Source organism: Cupressus sempervirens, chromosome 10, assembly GCF_028749045.1.
Source record: "Cupressus sempervirens isolate cs-2001-9-10 chromosome 10, ASM2874904v1, whole genome shotgun sequence".
NCBI lineage: Eukaryota > Viridiplantae > Streptophyta > Pinopsida > Cupressales > Cupressaceae > Cupressus > Cupressus sempervirens.
Window position 1 is genome coordinate 770,928,224 of NC_143127.1, and position 21,793 is coordinate 770,950,016.

The window sequence follows — 21,793 nt, forward strand, 5'->3', positions numbered from 1 at the left end:
CCTTTTTTATATATCCCCATCCTTAAAAAAGAGGAAGTCATCTTGGTCATAAAGTTTATAGAAAATCTACACATATTGAGTTGTACCTCCATGTCTATTCTTACAATCAATTTTCCCAAAAATGGGTATCTTGAAACACTAGAGACTTGATCTTATCACTTCTTTTTTTTTATCATAGTCATATTGGATAAGAAGTCCTACACCTTTTCCAAATCTTCAAGATGAACATGAATAGATATTAGTGCATTCTTAATACCCTTTTCCTTGCTATGCATCTACTTTATCCCAAAACTAAACAAGAGGTGGTTGATGTTCTTGGCTTGTAATCCTCTCCTTTATTGATTACTTGTTGAATATGATGCCAAAAAATCTTCATGAAAGGAATCTTTCCCCTTTTTCAATTTCCTCTTAAACAAGATGTCAAAAATCCTTTAGGAAAAGTCTTATTGTGTTCTTCCAAACCAATTTCTACTACTAGAAAGCTCCTTCCTACTATCAAATATATGGTGTAGTTTGAGCTCTAGATGGGGATTTATAAGGTGATTTTCTCTTATAGGACCACATGGATTGGTGAAATGGCTCAACACATTAGTAATAGGATTAAAGAACACAAGACTAACATCAAGCATAACTACATCTTAAAATTGGCTCTAATAGAGCATTATTAATCTACCAACTGACACATTTCCCTTAAAGACATCGAAGGTTTGGTTACAAAAGAGATTTTTTTGTTTCAAAAAGAAAAGCTTAACAAGGCTATCCTTATTAGAAGTTACCCAACTGATCTCAAATAAGATAAATGTGTTGGCAATAGGTCAACATCGCTTGCTAGATTTGTGACATAGTTCAATAGCTTCCTATGTATTTTTACAAGTCTAGTAGTTGTATTAGGCATTTATAGGTCAACCTTTTGGTGTAATGACGACACTAGCAATTAACAAGTAGTTCAGAGCTTGGTCATAGGTTCAATACTTTGTAGGCTACAATGAGTAACATTGAGAGAGGGATTATTGGTAGTGGGTTAACATCCTTGATTAGATTTGTGACATGGTTTAACAACTTCCTATATTTTCTATAAGTCTAGTGGTTATATTAGACATTAGCGGGTCAATCTTTTGGTGTAATGACAATCCTAGCAATTGACAAAAGGATGTTATATTATTTTAATGTGACATAATTTATTGGCCTTCCTCTCTACTTACTCTTTTTTATTTCATTTTCTCACAAGTATTCGATCCCCTCTTTATCTTTATCTTATCCCCTTGGTTCTCCATCTAAAAATTTATTCCTCCCTTCTTGGTTGACTTGTCAACTTGTTTTCCCACTCACTACACCTCTACGAAAATCTCTCTCATCACTTATCATTTATTCCTCTATTGTTTCTTTTGGTATTCTTCATTTTCACCTTTCTTTCCTCCAATATCTTTATTATCTCCTTTCATTCCTTCAAATATCTTCATTCTATCTCATTTATATATTTGTTTTTCTCTCTGATCTTAGTTATGCTTAGTAGTTTTCATTTTTTCTACTTTTGTTTTATATAACTACCTTGGCATTCCTCTTACTTACTATAAACTTCTTTCATATCATTTGGAGGTGGACTCTTTGTATGTGTTTTTATTTAAAATTATTCACCAATATTCACCTACCTTTACTTAAATTTAGATCCTTTTTTTTGGACTTCTTAATTACTCTTATTGTAATTTATTAGATTCTCACATGTTTTCCCTTTTCTTTTTCTTTAGTATTGTGAGATCTAACTCCATGTTCTTTAATTCCTTCTTCCCAATACTTCTTTTACAATTACGCCATCCTTTCTACTTTTCACTTTTCTCTCCATAGTGATGGATGATAAATGATATCAATCACAAATTCCTCTTCACAATGGATGAAAAATGATATCGATTACAAAAAACATATATAAAAAATCATAAAACAATTGTAAGGAAGCATGCTAGCAACCGTTATAGCTAATTTTGTACGCCTTTAAATCTTAGCAACAAATAAAACTTTGACCTTTTTGTTGTTATTCTCCATATGCGACTCAACTGCTTATAACTATTGTTTTGGCTTGTGAGTGGAAACTACACATGTTGTTAAATATGTTATATGCACAACAGTCAACAAGTAGTCATTTCAAAGTGCAACTTGATTCCTACTTAAAGATGCTTCAATAAACATGCATTGCAACCACCTCAAAGTTGTTGGTAGTTATACACAAATGTCCCATAATTATTCAACAATGGTCATTACTAAAAGTACAAATTGAGACGACTCTTGACATATGATATATTTATTAATAAAATTCTCAAAATTACCAATAGTTATGCACAAGTATCCCATAATTGTTCAATAATTTCCATTACTAAAAGCACAAATAAATGACTATTTATACATAATATATTTTATATAATGTTTTTTAATTATTCTTGTAGGCTAGTATATTGCATTCACTTTGTACACTTAATGAATTAATTTTGCACCAATTAACCAATCATAAGTAAGTATTTTTTCTCATTTGAATATTTCTAAAATTTCAATATTTATATATTCATTAAATATGTTATAAAATTACTTATTTTAATTATGATTGGTTCAATTAGTTTTCTCTTGTAGAACTCCTTTTTTGAAGGCTTCATCTATATCCATTTTTTGTTAAGATTTTTGGCTATCTTAGATATTAATTTGCATCAATCAAATACAAAGCTATAATTTACATCTTGAACCTAATTTTTTTTTCAAAATTTAATGTTTTTTTATCAGTAAAAGGCTATCAAACCAAAATACTTTTTTTTTATTTTTAAATAATACAATTATATTTTGTTGCCCCATTCAAAACAAGCATTAGGGAAGAAAACCCCTGATTTTGCTTGCGACTTTCATCCTGTTCAAGAGAGTACAAATGCCTTTATATGAACTTGGAGACTTAAGAAGGCATACCTTCTTATTCATATTTTTAATGTATACATCATATTACCATCCCTTACCATCGAGAATTAGTAGGCGTTCCTTCTATTACATGAGCTTTATTAATTAAATTGGAGCCCTCTTTAACTTCTTCTCAAAACAAGGAATATATTTTTGAGCCGTTAACTTGCAAATTGTTAAAATCTTATAATAAAGGGTTAAGATCGTTGTTAGAATTTTTTTAAGGAAAAGAATCATATTTAAATTTTTCTTAAGGAAAAACTAAAATCTTTTAACCATTAGTTGATTAGAAATTTTTCCTTCATATGCAATCTAGATTTGCATGTTCCTTTAATGGCGATTTACTTTTAACTTCTTAAATAAAATATAGATATCTCATTAATAAACATAAAGATGAAAGAGTGGGGACTTTTAACTTCTTAAATAAAATATAGATATCTCATTAATAAACATAAAGATGAAAGAGTGGGGAATTAGCAAAACAAAATCATAGATTTAAGTCTACATATACTTGTTATTGTTTTACAGTTTCTTTGATTCCCAACATATAATAATGATTAATATCAACAAATAACAAGTGTCACATAGTGACATGTACTTGTCGTAGTAATTTTTTTTAACAATTAGAAATTTTAATTTAATATTTAATATTGTCAAGTATAATAAAAAAATTTATTTTAGAATATAAAGTTGTGATTATTATAGTACTGGATATATATAGTATAAAATAATATTTGTTAAGTATTTTAAATTGCACGATAGTTTACTATATAAAGGGTTAATACAATACTAGATATATAGTGTATCTTAATATTTTTAAGTATTTTAAATTATCATATTTTACTATTTTATATATTATAAGTTTAGTATAAGAAATAGTTTAGAATATATAATAGTTGCATATTATATTACTGTTCAAATATAATAGTAATATATTATTTAATTATCATCATATATTATAAATTTATAAAATTAGTTATTAAATATATTATTATCATCAATTTATTTGTATTATTATTAATTATTATTTTATTAAGCATGGGTAGATTCGAACTCAAGACCTCTTCGACAAGAAGCTCACAATTTATCATTGTGTTGTAGGCTCTTGCTTTTTAAAAAAAAAAAAATTATATATATATATATATATATATATATATATATATATATATATATATATATATATATATATATATATATATATATATATATATATATATATATATATATATATAATACACTTACAATTATATTTAGAGAAATGAAATATATATACAAAATACACAATATAACTATTTTACTAAATAAATATTGTTTTTAAAATTTGATACAAACTTTCTTATACAAATCTTCTTATTATTTAGCTTAATTAATTTTAAATTTCAATAATTTAATTTTTTATTTAATAATTATTAATTACACTATATTGTATTATAATATAATAAATTAGAATTATATTTATATAGGGAAATATTCCTTCACACATTACTAAGGGTTTGTTTGGTTGTGAAAATAGAAATATGGGAATTGGAATTGTTATTCTCGAATAGAAAATGAGGATGAAATTTTAAGAATTTACACATGCCTATTCTACTCATATTCCTGCTGCCAAACAAGCCCTAATAGTTTATCATTTTTTAGTTTTCTTGGTTGCTGATTGACCCATTTGTGCAAAAAGTACTATAACGGCTATTCCCCGGGGGATCTTAGTAACAGATATGAGCAAATGTTTTAAAATGGCACTTTTAGACCACCTCGCACTTACAAAGAGCTCTGTAAATGTGGGAAAACTAAAAAATAAGTTTAAGTTCTTCATTCACCTATGAAGATTCACAAAAAAAATCAATAAATTTTAATAGGAGAAGTTAGCCTTGACGACTACCTAAGCTATTCTCCTTGGTAGTGGCTAGCGTGCAACTTATATGCACCGAGACTAGTGTCAAATAGTTTTAAGTCTTTAATTACGCCAAGGTGTTCTCTATATGAAACAAAGGAGCTAATTTCATATATGAACGGTTGAAATCGTTTCATAGCGGTAGACGACCATCGGAGTCATTTGTGCCGTTAGATGGGATAGACGATTTCAATGCTTTTTAAAAAGTAAATCCACATCATTGTTCTCAATGCTTATCCCCTGAACCATGTTCCCTCCTCCGTGGATGTCTTCTTGCCGCTCCACATACGCAATTACAAATATCTAACATGCTATAGAAGATTAGGCCCACCATAGTTCACATAATTTAGTATTTTGTGGAAGATCAATACAGAAAGAAAAGCTCTCGTCAAACCATGAAAATATACCATATCTGTAGATATTTTGTCTGACTGACTTGAGGTACGTGGCAAGTGAAATTTTTCATTGCAACATACTCTTTCACTTCACTTAAACTCTTTTCACTTACAAATCTATGGGTGTTTCTCTTGCTTTATACACTTGTTGTCATAAGTTTTTTTTAGCTTTAAATTTGGAGTAATGGTGGAATCAACAGATCAGGGGCATCTGGAAATGTTTGGAAAGAAGACGCAGTAGCAGCAGTAAAGGCATGTTCACACTTTGGATGGGTCTCAATGCCCTGTCAAGAGAGAATGTATAAAACTCCCATTTCTCAGAGAGAGTTACATAGATCCTCGACAAATTATATCAGCAACTGTATCTTTTACTTCAAAATTTCGGACTTCAAATAATTAATGTTATGATTTGATTGTTTAGTTGATCAGTAAATTTTATCTAAAATAACAGACATTTAGTGTGTTTCAGAGTCTTTTATAAGGACACTACTCTCTTTTTGTCACGCGGTTTCCTATAATTATCGTAGACTTACGATTCTCTATCACTTAGACCTACGCATTACGTATTCCATTCATATGCAAGTGCTCTTGCAAATATGTGTAAGTGAAATTGTGCTTATAATATGGAAACAAAGACATTGCCAAAGACAATTTTCATTTATGAGGAAGAAGATAAAGGTTGGAGTGGACGAAGGCCAGAAACAATTGAAGCTTCATTTGAGGTAATATTGGGAAAAAAAATTACAGTTACAAATTTCCATTTTTGGCATTATTCATTTATTAATACAATAGGATAAAGAAAGTTACTGAAGACCCTTCACTTTCCATAATCTAGAGAGGGATAGTTATAGAAATAGATAAAGAGACAAACATATAGAAAGAAGAGACAGACAAATAAATATAGATGATGAGAAGAGGAGATCTAGAGATGGAGGTAGAAATATACAAAAGATAGAGGGGAGGAGAGAGAAAGAGTGAAATATAGAGATATATGGGAAGACAGATAAATATGCATGATAAATATATATAGAAGAGAAAGAGAGAGATAGAGAGATAATGTGTTATATATAGTAGAAATGAATATGGGACATATAATCTTAATAAGATATGTATAAAGAGGAGGGTGGCGATAGATAGTGAGATATAATTAGAGTGAATATGTGACGTAAAATTAATAACATATAGATGGAGAGGGAGAGGGAGAGGGACAAGGAGAGGGAGAAATAAAAAGATAGAGGTAGAGAAGGCAAGAATGAAAGATTAAAAAGGTGTTAAGAGACAAGTAATAGAAATATGAAGAGGGGGATAGATAGATATACATAGAGATTGGATACGTATGTAAAGAGAGGGGGTGAGGGGGAGTAAGGAGATGGAGATAAGGGAGGGAGATAGAAAGGATACACATGTAGGAAAGGGGAAAGGGGGTGAGAAGAGTTAAGGAGATAGAGACAAAGGAGGGAGAAAGAAAGCCTACATATGTAGGCAGATGAGGTGGGGAGAGGTAAGGAGATAGAGACAAAGTAGGGAGAGAGAAAAGATACGTATTTAGGGAGATAGGGTGGGGAAAGGTAAGGAGATACAACCAAGGGAGAGAGATAGATTGGAAGAAAGAAGTAAAGATAGATATGATACTGTTAGAGTAATTATTTGTTTGCATTTATTAATTAAATCACTTTGATTTAATTAATTAAGTTGCCTATCACTCTAGTTTTCTTAAGCTATCTTGTAAGTGCATATAATTAATATTTTATTAATTATATTGTGCAACCGAGCTTTTTTAGGCTTTAGATTACCCTTTTCGGGTTTCGATCTCCTTTTATAAGGATTTATCTCTTTGTATTTTTCATTATGAAGATCCATTGAATAATATTTTCTTCGTTTGAGTTTTTCAGATCAAACCCTTGCCTCTTCTTGTCTTTTTCTTCTCCGTGACAGGTTTTTTGCATGCATGTTTTCTTGGGTTTCGTGGATTTTTTGTGTGCTTTTGCTCAAATCCTACATGGTATCAGAGCCAGAGTTGTTGTAGCTTGTTCGGTGTTTCAAGAAAAAGGGAGAACAAGGGTTTGGCGGATCAGATCTGGTATTTTTTCAAGTTTTTTTGAGAAAATAGGGGGTCAGTAATGTTTGGAGCAATTTGAGGCCAAACGAACATCACAGATGGATTCAGAAGGTGTCAAAACCCCCATTTTGATATAAAATTGGTTTGATTTGGACAACGTTGATCTGGGAGACAATTTTTTTTTGCTGTATAGGGTCGTACGACCTCTGCACGCAATTCAAGATGCGAAAAAATTTAAAAAAATTGCAAAAAAATTATGTGCAAGTTTTTTTCAGCCTGCAGCGGTTAGTTAACTGCAGCATAACCGCTAGCGGTTAACCACTGCGGTCACCGCTGGTGGTCCGCTAGCGATTCTGCTGGTGGCTCCCATCGTGGCCCCGCCGTAGCTCCACCTCATAGCGGCCCTCCGCCCTCCTGCCACCTCGGCCGCCACTCCATCGGTGGTGCAGGGGTGGTGCCTTTTTTTTGTTTTTTATTATTTTTTTATTAAAAAAAATATTTTTTCTTGCATTCCAGAGGCCCTGGAGGTTTTTTCGCCGTAACTTGAGCATACAGATGTATTTTTTCGATCCAAAAAATACGTCGAAAAGTTGGTTCTGAGACAGAGATGATGGTACAAGTATTTTTGAGTTTTGATGCAGTTTGGTTGCCTGTTTTGGTAGTCAAAGCTGGATGTTCTATTTTGCACTCCGAGAGGCATATCTTGAGCATTCGATCTCCATTTTTGGACTTCTTTATATCGCTAGAAAGCTCTTTCTGTGCTCTTTCCAATGATGTTGGTTGTTGTTCTAGATTCTATTCTAAGAACATTCTATTTAGTCTTTTGCATTTTAGCATTCTGGTGGATATCTTATTTGTTTCAAGCTCAGGGATCGATTTTGTTGCTTCAGATACTTCGTTTTGGGCTCTTCCTTCTGTTGTATCAGCCTTATGCTTTTTCTGATCATTGTTGATATTCATTGTAAGCATCTTTATGCAACGCACTGAGATAAAGTGCCACTCTTGCATTTCGAGATCCTTTTCATCATTGTGATTCATTGTACTCGCACTATTTTATAAAGTGCCATGGGTGGGGGTAGTTGTTTGCTGCTTATAGGCCCTCTTTCTCTTTTGCCTCATGCAGTGTCGATGACACATGCCTTTATTGGTGTCTGTACCTCACTCTTGATGTGTCTGGTTCCTATGTTGTAGGAGATTCTTTGGCCCACCTTTTTAGCTGCCTGTCACCTCACCTACATTAAGGGGGGGGGTTATATTGTTGTTCTATGCTTCTTTGGTTGATGGTTTGTTGGTGTGAGCTATGCATTTAGTACTTGATCCTACATACTAGGCGATTGCAACGGCTGGCTACCTATGCATTTCAGTGAGATGGATCATCTACCATATATACACGCTTAGTTTGTGCCTTTTATTTCCATGGAGGTTCTTCAAATCAACATTTTGACAGAGTTTTGTGGTTCTTCATGCTTTAGTGATTCTCTTCTGATCTCTTTGTTCCTTCTTCTAGATCATTCTTTGCTATCTCTTTTTGGAGTAGGGTTTTTCCTATGTGGTTTTCTCTATTTCTCCTCTTTATAGAGATTTTGTTGTGATTGGGTACCTGATCAAGCTTTGTTATCGGGACCCAATTTTTCTACTTTCATAACTGTGCTAGGTTAGCTTACCTCTTGAGCTTCGCTTAAGGGGGGTGTTAGAGTAATTATTTGTTTGCACTTATTAATTAAATCACTTTGATTTAATTAATTAAGTTGCCTATTACTCTAGTTTGCTTAAGCTATCTTGTAGGTGCATATAATTAATATTTTATTAATTATATTGTGCAACCTAGCTTTTTTAGGCTTTAGGTTACCCTTTTTGCGTTTCGATCTCCTTTTATAAGGATTGATCTCTTTGTATTTTTCATTATGAAGATCCGTTGAATAATATTTTCTTCGTCTGAGTTTTTCAGATCAAACCCTTGCCTCTTCTTGTCTTTTTCTTCTCTGTGACAGGTTTTTTGCATGCAGATTTTCTTGGGCTTCGTGGATTTGTTGTGCGCTTTTGCTCAAATCTTATAGATACAATTTTTCGATGGTGGTTTATTGAGTATGATTTGAAACATTATTTGACTTAAATAAAATTCGAATAGTTAAATCCAAAGCCTACTCTAAATTATATAGATTGAAGAATCTAATGTCTTGATATTAATTTAATTAATACTATATAGAAAATATTTGTAAAGGAGACACGAGGAAAGAATGAGAGTGAGAGACAAAGAAAGATGAAGATGTAGAGATGGAGAGAGATAGAGAGAGGGAGCCAGAGGGAAAATATAGAGGGAAGAGAATGAGAGAGTAAGGGGGTAGAAAGATGTGTGGAGATAGAGACTGAGAAGATGAGGGATATGGAAAGGAGAGGGGGAGAAAGAGGGAAAGAGTGGGAATGGAAAATGCAAATATAAGAAGACACACACACACACACAAAAGTAATGAGGAGAGATGGATGAGTATAGAGACGGATATGTGTCTAGATGGATATAGAGTGAGAGGATAGAAGACAGATGAATAGAGAGTTAGAGATTGATCAAGAGGTAAAGATAGTAAGAGAAATAGGGAGATAGAAAGGGATACATGGACAGGGAGAGATAGATAGGAGGAGATATAAATAGTGAAATATATTGATAGAGATATAAAAAGGATAAGTAAAGGGATATTAGAAAATGGAAAGGGGGAGATATATAGAGGGAGAGAGGAGAGAGGAGAGATAGTGAGATAAAAATGGAGAGAATGAAATAGAGGGAGAGGGGGGAAGAGACAGGGAGAGATAAAGATAGAAAGAGGGCAAGGTGTAGAGGGAAGAGTAAGAGAGATAGATAGTAAGGATATAGAGAAAGGTATGGAGATCAAGAAGAAAATGGATATAGAGGTGGGAGAGGAAGATAGAAATAGAGATGAAGATGGAGTGATGAGATGGAAAACAAATAGATAGATAAATAGAGATAGATTGATAGACATATGACATATAGAGAGGATGATGGGAGAGACACATAAAGAGACAAGTACTTAATTCACCTTCGCTATCTCTACAGCGTACCCATTGCACACTAAAGTGTGATTGCTAGTATACAAATGAAATACACTGAAAAAGGTGCACATAAGTTACACGATAGATAGTGCTGTTCTCCTCATAGAAAAATTATTATTTTTCAATTTGTGTGGACTCTTACGGCTATTAAAATTGAAAAATGAATGATTAGTCGGTCCCGTATCCAACAAAAACGAATTGCACAACGGAACGTAGTTGTTTACATATCTTAAAAACATACCTACTAATTTTAACCAAAAAACAAGAGCACCACGTAAGGGGGGCGATTGGTTGTCCGATTGTGTGTCTTTGCTTACTTTTAGATTGGATGGGGCAATTTTCAACGATTTCTGATGTAACCAATTTGCAACCATTTCAGGGATCTTTTCAATTTTAAATGATAGTGATGTACGTTGCATTCAAACAACGCTTCATCACTCTTCAAATTGCTCGAAACAAAAACAAGAATCCCCAAAGAGAATCTCGATAAGACTCAAGCACAGTAGTCCATAAACTTTAGCACATCTGACTCATACTCAGAAAACGGGAATTCCAACCTATAAACCAGGGCAAAGCAATACCTGTTTGTTACTACCACACTGATTAAGCGGCGACGGAAAATACGAAATCTCCAAAACCGAAAAGGTTCCCTTGTTACTGTTTTAGGGGCAATTTTGATCAATACAGTACATTCTTATTTAGAACTGGGCGCTCATTTCGGCAACTAAACAAAAGAAGCAGACAGACATTCTGTACTTCTCCAGCCAAGTATTTATGGTATCTTATTCTCAAACTTCAAGCTCTATAATATTGGATTGTACCCATCTGGTGCATTTTGGTAGATGTACTTGCTTTTACTTTTGATAACACACAGAATGAGCCAAATGTTCAATTTCAAATGGGCTTTGTTATGATAACACGCAAAATTACGCCATTGCCCAATTTCAACTAGGCTCGTTTTTAACTGACACATATTTGCCTGTGCTCACCTGGTCAATATCTTTAGGATGATTTATCAGTTTAGGGACAAATGTGAAATCTGATCAAACATCAGGAATATCAAGTTATCTTTTGATTATTACATAATAGTTCATTGCATGCCCTGTTTCCCATTGCCAAATAATCTTTCATTCCAAATGGGTAATAAATAATCTTCCAAAGTTTGGCTGATGCATTCTCAATTCGAAGATTTTATGACAAAAATCGTAATGAATTTTCAAAGGCTTAACTTCACCATTTTCAAATTTACTTGTTTTATTCGGTCAGAAGAATGTTTTTAGTGGAGAAAGAGAGGTCACAAGTTTAAATCCAACTAAGGGTAGGGTATGTATGCCTCGTCTGTAGCACACTTAGGTGCCTCTGGCAAATAGTTGGGGTAGTGCCATATTGCTGTCACCATGTGTAAACCCAAAACACATGGGTGGTGTCATGAACTACAAAAGGACATTTCCTTTCCTTTAGTACTCATTTTGTAGGTTTATTAATGTTTAAAGAAGCGTTTTATTGAAGTCATCAGAATTATTTGATTCTTTGGGTATTGTCGAATGTAGCGGAAGTTGGAGCATATATAATTTTCCTGTGGTTTCAAGTTAAAAGCTGTTTACGTGGCTCTTTCAGCTTTTGTTTTAGGCCCTTGAAATTCTTTTCCTATATTATCTATGGTTGTTCTTGCTTTTATACCATACCTTACTGTTTCATCTGAGATAGTACCTAAATTTATTCCATCCCATTTCTCATTGTGAAATGCACTTCAATAACCAATAGATTACTATTTGTAATAAAGTTTTTTTTTTCTTATATTATTAATGGTGGTTCAAGATATTACAGCATACCTAACGGTTTCATCCGAGGAAGTACCTAAATATATTCCTCTCTAAATGTGAAACACACTTTGATTCCCAATAGATTAGTTATCAAGTTTGAATCTTTATAGGGCTGGTCCCACCATACTCAAATTCTTGTAGAAGGATTTCAAATTCAGTTGTTTGTTATTTCATTTTTTTCATGCCGTATTGCTTATTTGAAACAATTTTGGCTTTGCCTTACCATAAGTTGCATATTTTGGCAGCAAGCGAATTAAAAAGCCAAGATTTAACCATGGAAAATAATGGTGATGCTGAATTTAAAGTACCAATTCTGTCAAGTTCTGAGGTATCTCCTTAATTCTGCTTCTCTCTTTCCTGTGCATCCCGAGAATGCATCTTCAAATTAAATTCTTCTAGGCTACAACTAACATAATCAGATTTCCACAATCCATTTGAAATGTGTAATATATTTCTGGATTCGACTGTGTAAGTTCTTTTAACGTCAACCTTTCGGATCACACTGCGTGATCCATCATCAGGATGAGGTTACAACTATGTAAGGCAGAAAGTAGAGTGATTGTGTGTTGCAGGTGCAAGTATCCTTGTCTCAACCAAGTGACTTTACATAACATTTCAATTGCAGGCTAAGCTGCATAAATGATGCGTACCTTTGGGATTAAATTTCACAAGATCATTCGCCACGTTTACTTTTATATTTTTTGAAAAATCTTCCATTTATAGCATTAGCTAAAATTTGATTGCAATGAATGCAAACTTATTCCGGTGAGTAAATGTACACCATAAAAAATCTTTGGCAGGATCACAATCTTCCAAATAATCTTGTCAACTAGATCCTATTCATTCTATCAAGCACTGCTTAGTGTATGAGTCGCTTTGAGTTGCACAAAATTATATAAAGTTGATGATTGCTATTTAGAAAACAATCAAGATAAGTAAATTCCTCTACTATTTTTTAACGTTTCACTGATTCAAGTTTTTATGCTTAGGCTTCCACCCCATTAAGGGATTCCTTTCCATGTTTGGTTTCTGCTTATTAAAAAATTTGAACTGTTTATGATTAGGGGGTAGAGATGGCTATGAGGAGACAATATGATCGAGACTCTATGTGCATTCTTATATGATTTTTATATGTACATTCCATTTATTAGATAAACACAAAAAAGTGTTTTTTAAAGGTAATGAAATTCTGTCATTTTCTTAAAAAGACTAGATTGAAGAAGAGGAGAGATACATCAATGTCTGAAGAAATTCTTTGCTTCACATTAAGATTTACGAAACTCCCGTTTATGATGATTTTTTTTGCATAAAGCTTCTTAATATGATCCTTTTGTAGAATGTAATGTCCCCTTCCTAATTTGCCCTATTATCACAATTGCAACAAGTTAGGGTTAGGGTTACGTCTTACCAAGTGAGTTTCTCTTTAATTAATGTGATCCTAAAATTGAATCCTACAATTATAACATAAGCAACATGTACAAATATATAATAGCAAGTAAAAACATATAAATTTTTGAAGTGTCAACAACGAGGGGAAGTGAAGTGAGGGAAAATGGGAAAGGAACGAGGGCGCCTAGGGTTCTGTAAACAAAGTGGAGGGAGATGAATCTGAAGATGATGATGATGAGTCAAGTTTTTTTTCAGGAGCTCTTTTTTGGGGCCCAGATTTTTGTGTTCTTTGCACTCTTTTTTCTCTTGAGTTGGTTTGGTTTGAGTGGAAGACGATGGTGGCATATTCAGTGGCTGCAAAAAGATATTCTCCTTTTTCAGAGCTTGTGAGGCTTTGGATGATTCATGCACCGTTCAAGAAGTCCCTAGGTTTCCTGTTTATGCCAATAATTGTACAAACCTGTATGTTTTTTTCTACAGAAGGTCTCGTTTGGGGCTGGGGAGCGAGCACAAGGCCCAAGAGGGGTATTGATATTTCTCCAATGGCAAGTTTCGGCCCATTATCTTCATTTTGGAGGTGCTCAGAGCTTTGCCCCTATGCCTTGAGAAGTTTATCTTGGAGAGATAGGTATGAGAAGAAGTTGGTGTAGGGTTGTAGGGATACCTTTAACTCTAGATATTGAAGTAGATCTCAATGTTGACATGATCATTGAGAGAGGCTTACTTGCTTTGCTCTCAATGATGGTGGTGGTTTTTGAGGTCTCTGCTGTTGGCACTTCTCTTGAGGGGTTGGATGTTACCTTTGATATAGATAGAAAATATGGTTTTAAGTTGAACGAACCTTTTTCTATGAAGAACTTCGGTGGCGGCTGCAAGGGCAGCCTCATTTCATCTATTTTTTCTTTTGGCAATGCTGAGTGTGATCTTCTTTCTAACTGTGGGTTGTCTCCTAGTGGGTATTCATGGTGTTTTTGTTGGTTTTATCTCTTTTGGTGGCTAGATGAATGCTAGAAGTTTTTAAGAGCCTAATCTGGTTGTTGTTCATTTTTTATTGGCATTTTTCTCTGCAAGGATAATGTTTAGTTGGACTTATGTTGCTATTGACTGGGATCTTTATACGAATTCTATGGAGGTGAAGTCAGCCCCTATGGAGGTGGGGTCTCCGATGGTGACATTGTTGTGACAATGGCAGATTCTTCTCTTGTTTTTCTCTTTCCCATTTTTGATTGAGGTGGGGGCTTCTCGCATTGAGGTGGGGAAATGCTTGTGGAAGGAGGTGGCTAGTCGCTCTATGTGATATTTTCTCTACAATTGTTGATTTGATGCAGGGATGATGTCTGTTTGGTTTTCCTTGCTGCTTCTCTTCTTCCCTAATACTCTTATTGAGATGGGATCCTCCTTTATTGAGGTGGAGAGGAGTGTTGCAGTTGTGGAGTCAATTTTTTGTTGGGAGTTCCTTGCTAGTTGCAGTTGGTTGTTTTTGGGTGTTCTCTTTGGGTCCATTCAAAAGGTTTGGGGAACCTTGAAAAAATCCGTCCTCTTCTTGCACTTGGTTACATGAGAAGTTCTTTAGTTGGATGGTTTGGCTGCCATCTTGGTTCTACCCGTCCAGTTAATTTTTGGAAATGATGGTTTTGGGTTCTTATTAAAACCCATGAAGGTTTTGGGAGCCTTTTCAAAACCCTTATTTATGTTTTTGTTGATGTTTCTATTATTTTTGGTGGAATGTGCAATCTTTCTGTATAAAAGGGATCAGGGCCCTTTCAAAATCCCTGCTTACCGAATAAAAAATATGTATTTATATGTTCAATTATTAGGGCTAGATAAGATCACATCATAATCATAGAATATCAGTAATATTGTGCAAGCATATAAAATATTGGAGGAAGAAACATGATAGGTCTGCTCGAGGCCATTTCTACACTAAGCCCAAGAATGGATGTCTGCCAGAGCCGTCTTTGCTTACTTGTGGTTTTCTTGTACCCGCTTTCCCTATCAATGTCTCATCCTATTCCACAGAGTTGTTGGAGGTTGCAAGGGGATTTCTTGGTCCTTTGTAAGTGCCCTCTTGTCCCTAGGAGCCAGTTATGGTCAACTCTAGGATGGCCTCCTTATATGAGCCTCTTTACCCTCCTTTCAAGCCCCTGGTCCTCCCTATGAGATGGGTTGCAGACGGTAAGGCATTTCATATATTCTATCATGAGTATTCAGTTAAGCATAATCTATTATCCACAAGCACATGTATATAAAATTATAAATATACCACAATTGCTTGTAAGAGGGAAAGATGCTGAAAATGGCAGATCTGATATAATATCAGTCTGTCGATCTGAAGATAAATTTTTTTGATGTAAATTCTGATCAACCTCCATGAATAGATCTTGATCCATTTGATCTTATGCTGGCTGCTTGGTATTCCATTGTAATTTTTTTTGCTTATGAAATGACTGCTGAATATGTTTAATTGATTGGATGATTCTCCTTCCCGTTGCAGTCCTCATTATTTATATCCACTTATTCCTGAGGGGAGGCAACCTTTGGAAAGAGGCATTCTTGCTTAACACCAATTTTTTTGTCCCTTTGGACGCACCTTTTCATATTTTGTTATCAACTTAATTATCTTGCAATTCTGCTGTTTACTATTAATCTGAGTACCTTTTCTTATTCCCCGGTCCCTGACTTGTAATTAAGACTGATTGTTTGGTTTGAATTCTTATTGTTTAATCTGCTGGAGGTTTGATCTGATATTCCTTCACTTATTTTCAGAGTTACTTCTTCCCACTCCCTTCTTTCCCACTGTGATGCCCTTGTTGTCTTCTCCTTTTATATTCTTCCATTATTGCATGAAAGGCTGTGTCAGTTATCTTTTGAAGAGTGACATCTCTTCTAAATTACATCACTTTCCTTAGTGACATCTCTTCCCTTTGTGTATGAATTATTATGCTAAAGGAGTTTTCTTTATGAAGTTTTCCAACCTCAAAATTGCATGTAATGTTGAAAATGCTCATTAGATGATGTAAGACGATTGAAAACATTAACCTTCTGCATCTGTTTATAAGAAATATATGCATCTTTTTTGATTTGTCTTTGTCCACGTTGAACATTAACATAATGGCTGGAGTTTTTATTGCTGCACAAGCACTGACAATTTAATTTTCCCATTACAATTGCTCGAGCCATATTCTATGTTTGCCGCTATTTTATCTCATTGATCCAATTAAAAACTACTCCCACCCCACGTTTTTAATATAATATAGTATTGACTGCAAAGAGTACACGATTTCCCTACAATAATCACCTTTCAGTTGTTTTTTAATAATGAAAATGAGTAGGTACAATTATTTTATATTCAAACTTCACATATAAACATCATGATTTTTTTGTCCATGCGGGGTAGAGAGGTTTAATTTTATTTTGGTTTAATTTAATGTTTGTAGTAGATACTTAATTTGAATTTCATTTTCAAATATATTTTGGCTTTCAAATTTTTAGTATTTTTTTGTTTTATTTAATATTTCTAATAGATAGTAAAATTGAGCTCTATTTTAAATGTTTTAAAAGATTAGGTTTTGATATAATATTATAGTTATGATTATATTTGATATTTGTTACATTTTGTAAATACCATTTATCTAAAAAAAATGGAAATAGTGAAAATTGTGAAGTATTAATAGTTACTCCAAATTATTCATATGGAGTATGAAATTTATAGTTAAAAAATAAATATAGAAATGGGAAAAAAATGTCTTAGAATGTTTTCATGTGTTTGGAAAGTTGTTATTTTCCTTCTTATTTTGTATATCTCTTTATGGAAAAGTTATTATTATTTCTATGAAAGGATTATTTAAATATTTACAAACTATTTGTATATTTCGGTAATTTTTGAAATATAGAGTTTAACTATCTTTTGTATATTCTCGTTAATTTTTAAATATAGAGCTTAACAATTTTTTTTATAGAGTTTAACTATCTTTTGTATATTCTCGTTATTTTTTAAATATAGAGCTTAACAATTTTTTTTTTTGTTGATAGGTAAACGGCCGAAGCCTAAATTATTTATTATTATTAAGATTAATTATTATTATGTGTTAATAGTGAGTAGATTTGAACCCAAGACCACCTTTATGAGAGGCTCACAATTTACTGATGCGTTGTAGGCTCTTGCCTAGAGCTTAACAATTTTACCAAGATATCAAATTTTTAAAAATTATTTAAGAAAAATAATTAAAATATTAAATACTTATAATACTCAATCAAGAAAAAGAAAAGTGAAATTTATTTATATGGGTCAGTCTATTTAACAATAAACTATATCAATATTTTAATCTATTTAATTTTTAAAAAATGTTTTTAATATTTAAACCATTGTATATAATTTTAAGTTCAAACTTCATATAGATAATATTAATCACTTTATATTGTTCTCTAATGCGATGGTTAGGGCTAGGATTAGATTTAGATTTTGGGTTATGATCTTGTTTAGGAATAGGGTTTAATGTTTGGGGCATGGTAGGGTTAGAGATAGGGTTGGGGTTAAGTTACAATTATGGTTAGGGCAAGGGGTTACATCTGTTAGCATGAATGCTGATGGTATTCTTGTGGGGGAGTATGATAGCATTGTTGGAGACATGATTCAATGCTTATGTGTTGCATTCATGGTAGTATTTGTCATTGATGTCAACATATACCTTATTCTATGAACATTACCAGAGTTACAGAGGAAGAATTGTTTGGCACGGTCAATGGTCAACGATTTAGGTCATGCGCTAGTGTGAATATATTCATTGATGTATATGGATGCTACAGCTATGTGCGTGTAAAGATATATGAAGACATAATAGAGTTGTGCGATGTTCTCTGGAGGTTGCTTTTCAGAGAGAGTTTCTGGAAAGTAGGTACTACTAAATTGATTATGTTGTTTAGCAAATGTTATCTGGTTAAGTGAGCTTAAAGGCAGGTCAGAGACATGTTCAAGATGCTATGGTTAAGATGGTATAAACAGATGTGCATTCTGTGAGGTTTGGCGAAGACCGTTCAACAGATGTTTCTCAGGAGTCTGACTATTGACAAAATCTTTATGGGAAGTGTTAAATTGTAATGTAACGTGTAATTGTGTATCTTATTGATGTCCTATATTATTCATTGTAAATTGCGAATGCCTCAAGGCCGACCCAATCAGTTATTAGGACTTGGTATAAAGGAAATATTGTTTTCTTGTGGTAAATCATCATATGCGGTCATTTGCAGTGTGATGTTTGGTATGTGAACTTGAATGTGAATTTGGCTATGAGCAGAGCAAAGATTGATGTTGAAGATGTATTGTGAGCTTCAAAGGAATTGTATAGGCAATGAAGGTGCTGTTTAGTCAGTTCAAAACTTGGATAGATTATCCTGAAGATTGTTTGGTGAAGACAGTCTGAGGCTATTTGAATAGTGGGTTCAGTTGTCCTCCTTTCAACTCCTAATAGGGTTGGAATCCTCTAACAAGGATTCAAAGTCTCCTAACTGGGACTCTATGTACTGATTGCAATTCGTTGGCTCCTAAAAGAGCCCATTCTTTCACAAGGAACTTTTGTATTAGTACATCATCTTGTGGGCATCATTCCCAGTAGGGTTTTCCCATTGATCAAGGGTTTCCCTACTTAACACATTTGGTGTTATTGTGCATGTTTATCTTGCTATAGTTGTTGCATATACTGTTTACTTGTTTCAGCATTAATAAATATATTGAGAGTTGTTTTAAAAACATAATTGATTCACCCCCCTAGTTAACTTGGCAAACTTTACTTTCTAACATCATGGTTAGTATTATGATTAGAGTTACTATTTTGATTAGGATTAGGGTTTAGGTAATGGATGAGGTTACATTTAGGATTATGGTTAGTTTTATGACTAAAGTTAGGGTTTTGTTTATGGTTAGGGTTAGGATAATATTTAGGTTTCATGATTAGGGTTAGGGTTGTGTTTAACTTTTGGGTTATGATATTGTATGAAAAAATTACACATACCTTATTTTTCCTAATTGGCCTTCAATCTCTCTTTGGCATACCCGTTGCACCCTACACATGTGATTGCTAGTTAATTAAATTGCTGCCTTATAATCATTTATGATAATTGATGCCTTAACTTTATAGATTATTGTTTATTGCTGCCTTAATTGTTGACACTTGGCTCATTGGGCGAGAGTAATTCGATTTTTTTTTTCCTTGATAGGTTATGACAGAAGAATTAAAATTGAAATTATCAACAAGACAAGAAATTGCAAATGATTTCAAAGGGCTGCTCAAATGTGTCTTTGGTTTGCCTAGGCTTGTGAATAGGGGAATAAATTTCTCAATATTAGCAGTAGTATTACTGTAATGATTGTTGCTTTGAATAAGTGGATACAAAACCTTTCAATTATGCTGGTTTGATCTTATATGGAAGTTAATACAAAGTTGAGAATCATTTTCAAGCTATTAATGATGTATAAGGTTTTTGCGTTACCTTCTGAAACCTGATGTGGATAGTGAGATCAAGATACGTTTGAATAGTTATATACCTAGAAAGATATGAGAACATTTTTTAAATGAAAGCCTGATCCATTTCTAAGTGTAGAAAAGATTTGGTGCCCTTGTTGGAAATTCTCATTATTGTAAATTATTTCATAAGTGTGAGATTTTACATTAGCTCTAAGTTGTATTTTGAATAATTTTTTTGCTTCCTTGGTGTTCCTCTGCTTGTGCTTATTTTGCACACTGGACATTGAGCATTATGTGTGTTGAATTTTGACATTTTCTTTCCAAATGAAGCGAAATTGAACTTAAGGAATGGATACTTGTTTTTTGCATGTGTTCTATGCATGTACCTGTTCAATTTGAGCCAAACACATTAGCACTCTGTTTTGTCATGCTCAATTAGTACATTTTGTTAGTGATTCAAGATAGAGGTGAGTGCATGTTTGCAGTCCTTCCAAAAGGTGTTTAGACAAAAACACAATTACACTCAAGTTTTTGGAAAAAAATCCGTACAGCGAAACATGCATTTCATCATTTTATTTTGGATTTCTTATTGATCTTACGATTTTAGTTCCACAAAATGTCACTGCTATAAATGCATGACATTTGATATGCTCAGGAAGGCATAAAAGCATTAAATGTGAGAAGAAACATAGATAGAGTAGAATTGTTGGTCATGAGTAAATGCCTGTTGTTTTATGGGCATTCAATATTTCAGAATGTGAGCCCTACTCTTTCTGTGGTCTGTTTCTTGAGCCTTGAAACCAGAAATGGGAATGTTAGTTTTTTCATCAATGGTTTTTTTGTATAATTTTTTTTCTCTATCTTTTGTATGTTCCATAGTGTTTTCGAAATGTAGATTTAACTTGATGCATGATGCGCTTTTGGGATGGTAGGGGATGGATGGGCCTTTTTATAGGGGAGAGTGATTAAAATAATATGGAATTGAAATTTCTTCGCTCAATAAGCAGCAACCAAGGGGGCTGCTTCCCTTTCTTTTCTTAAAATAATATTTAAATAGTTTTATCAGCATTTGGGCTGCCAAAAACATTTAGCCTTTGTAGTTGCCTATATGCTTTCAAAATCTAGCAATATTTAAACTAATAACCTTATCCATGTTAGTATGACATTATTGTGTAGACTACAGACCAGTAAATAACTTGGAAAGTTACACTAGTATCGCCAAGGATTTGTGGCAGTAGTCCTGGATGAATTCTTCCATCTATTTCAAGTCCTTTGAGTCGCCAATTCTCAAAACCTTCTTCAAAACATTAGCTCTCTTGGGTGCTTTTTGATGTTTTGCAAAACTGATGTTGCACCATTTGAGAGCAAAGGAATCCATCCACCCATGTCCTCAGACGTCTAGAGTTTGTTGAAATCTGAGGGCATTGAAACACCATCGCCATGCCTTGCCACCTCCAAGATTTCATTCAGATTTCCTAAATATTATTGTAAAGTTTCTTACTAGATTTCAAATTCGATGGCAGACTGATGCACAATTTTATTTCAGGTATGATCACTGTTGACAAAGGATAGATTTGCTCCAGAATCTGTAGAAGTTAGTGCAGAGATAATATAATATTCTTGAACTCAGAATGTTCAACGATCCTTTGATGTGCTTGCATTAATTGATTTCAATGCCTTGTTTACTCGGGCGGATCAAGTATACATATCATACGAAAGGTTGTGATGGTGAATGGTCATGTCTCCGAATGGAGACATGGACATTCACAATCACACTAGTTCGG

The 21,793-nt window shown here is 33.5% G+C and overlaps 1 protein-coding gene across 2 annotated transcripts in view; it reads left to right on the plus strand.

The window, feature by feature from the left end:
• Window positions 1–10,588: 10,588 nt before the first annotated feature.
• Window positions 10,589–21,793, plus strand: part of LOC149536145 (D-amino-acid transaminase, chloroplastic-like) — a 127,771-nt gene continuing 116,566 nt past the window's right edge. Inside the window, exons 1-2 of one of the 2 annotated variants that reach the window (XM_089804463.1) lie at window positions 10,589–11,113; window positions 12,405–12,487. In XM_089804463.1, coding sequence (XP_089660589.1) covers window positions 12,434–12,487 — 54 coding nt within the window. In that variant the 5' untranslated portion in view covers window positions 10,589–11,113; window positions 12,405–12,433. The remainder of the gene's footprint in view (window positions 11,114–12,404; window positions 12,488–21,793) is intronic. The other variant, XM_089804464.1, reaches the window with a different exon arrangement.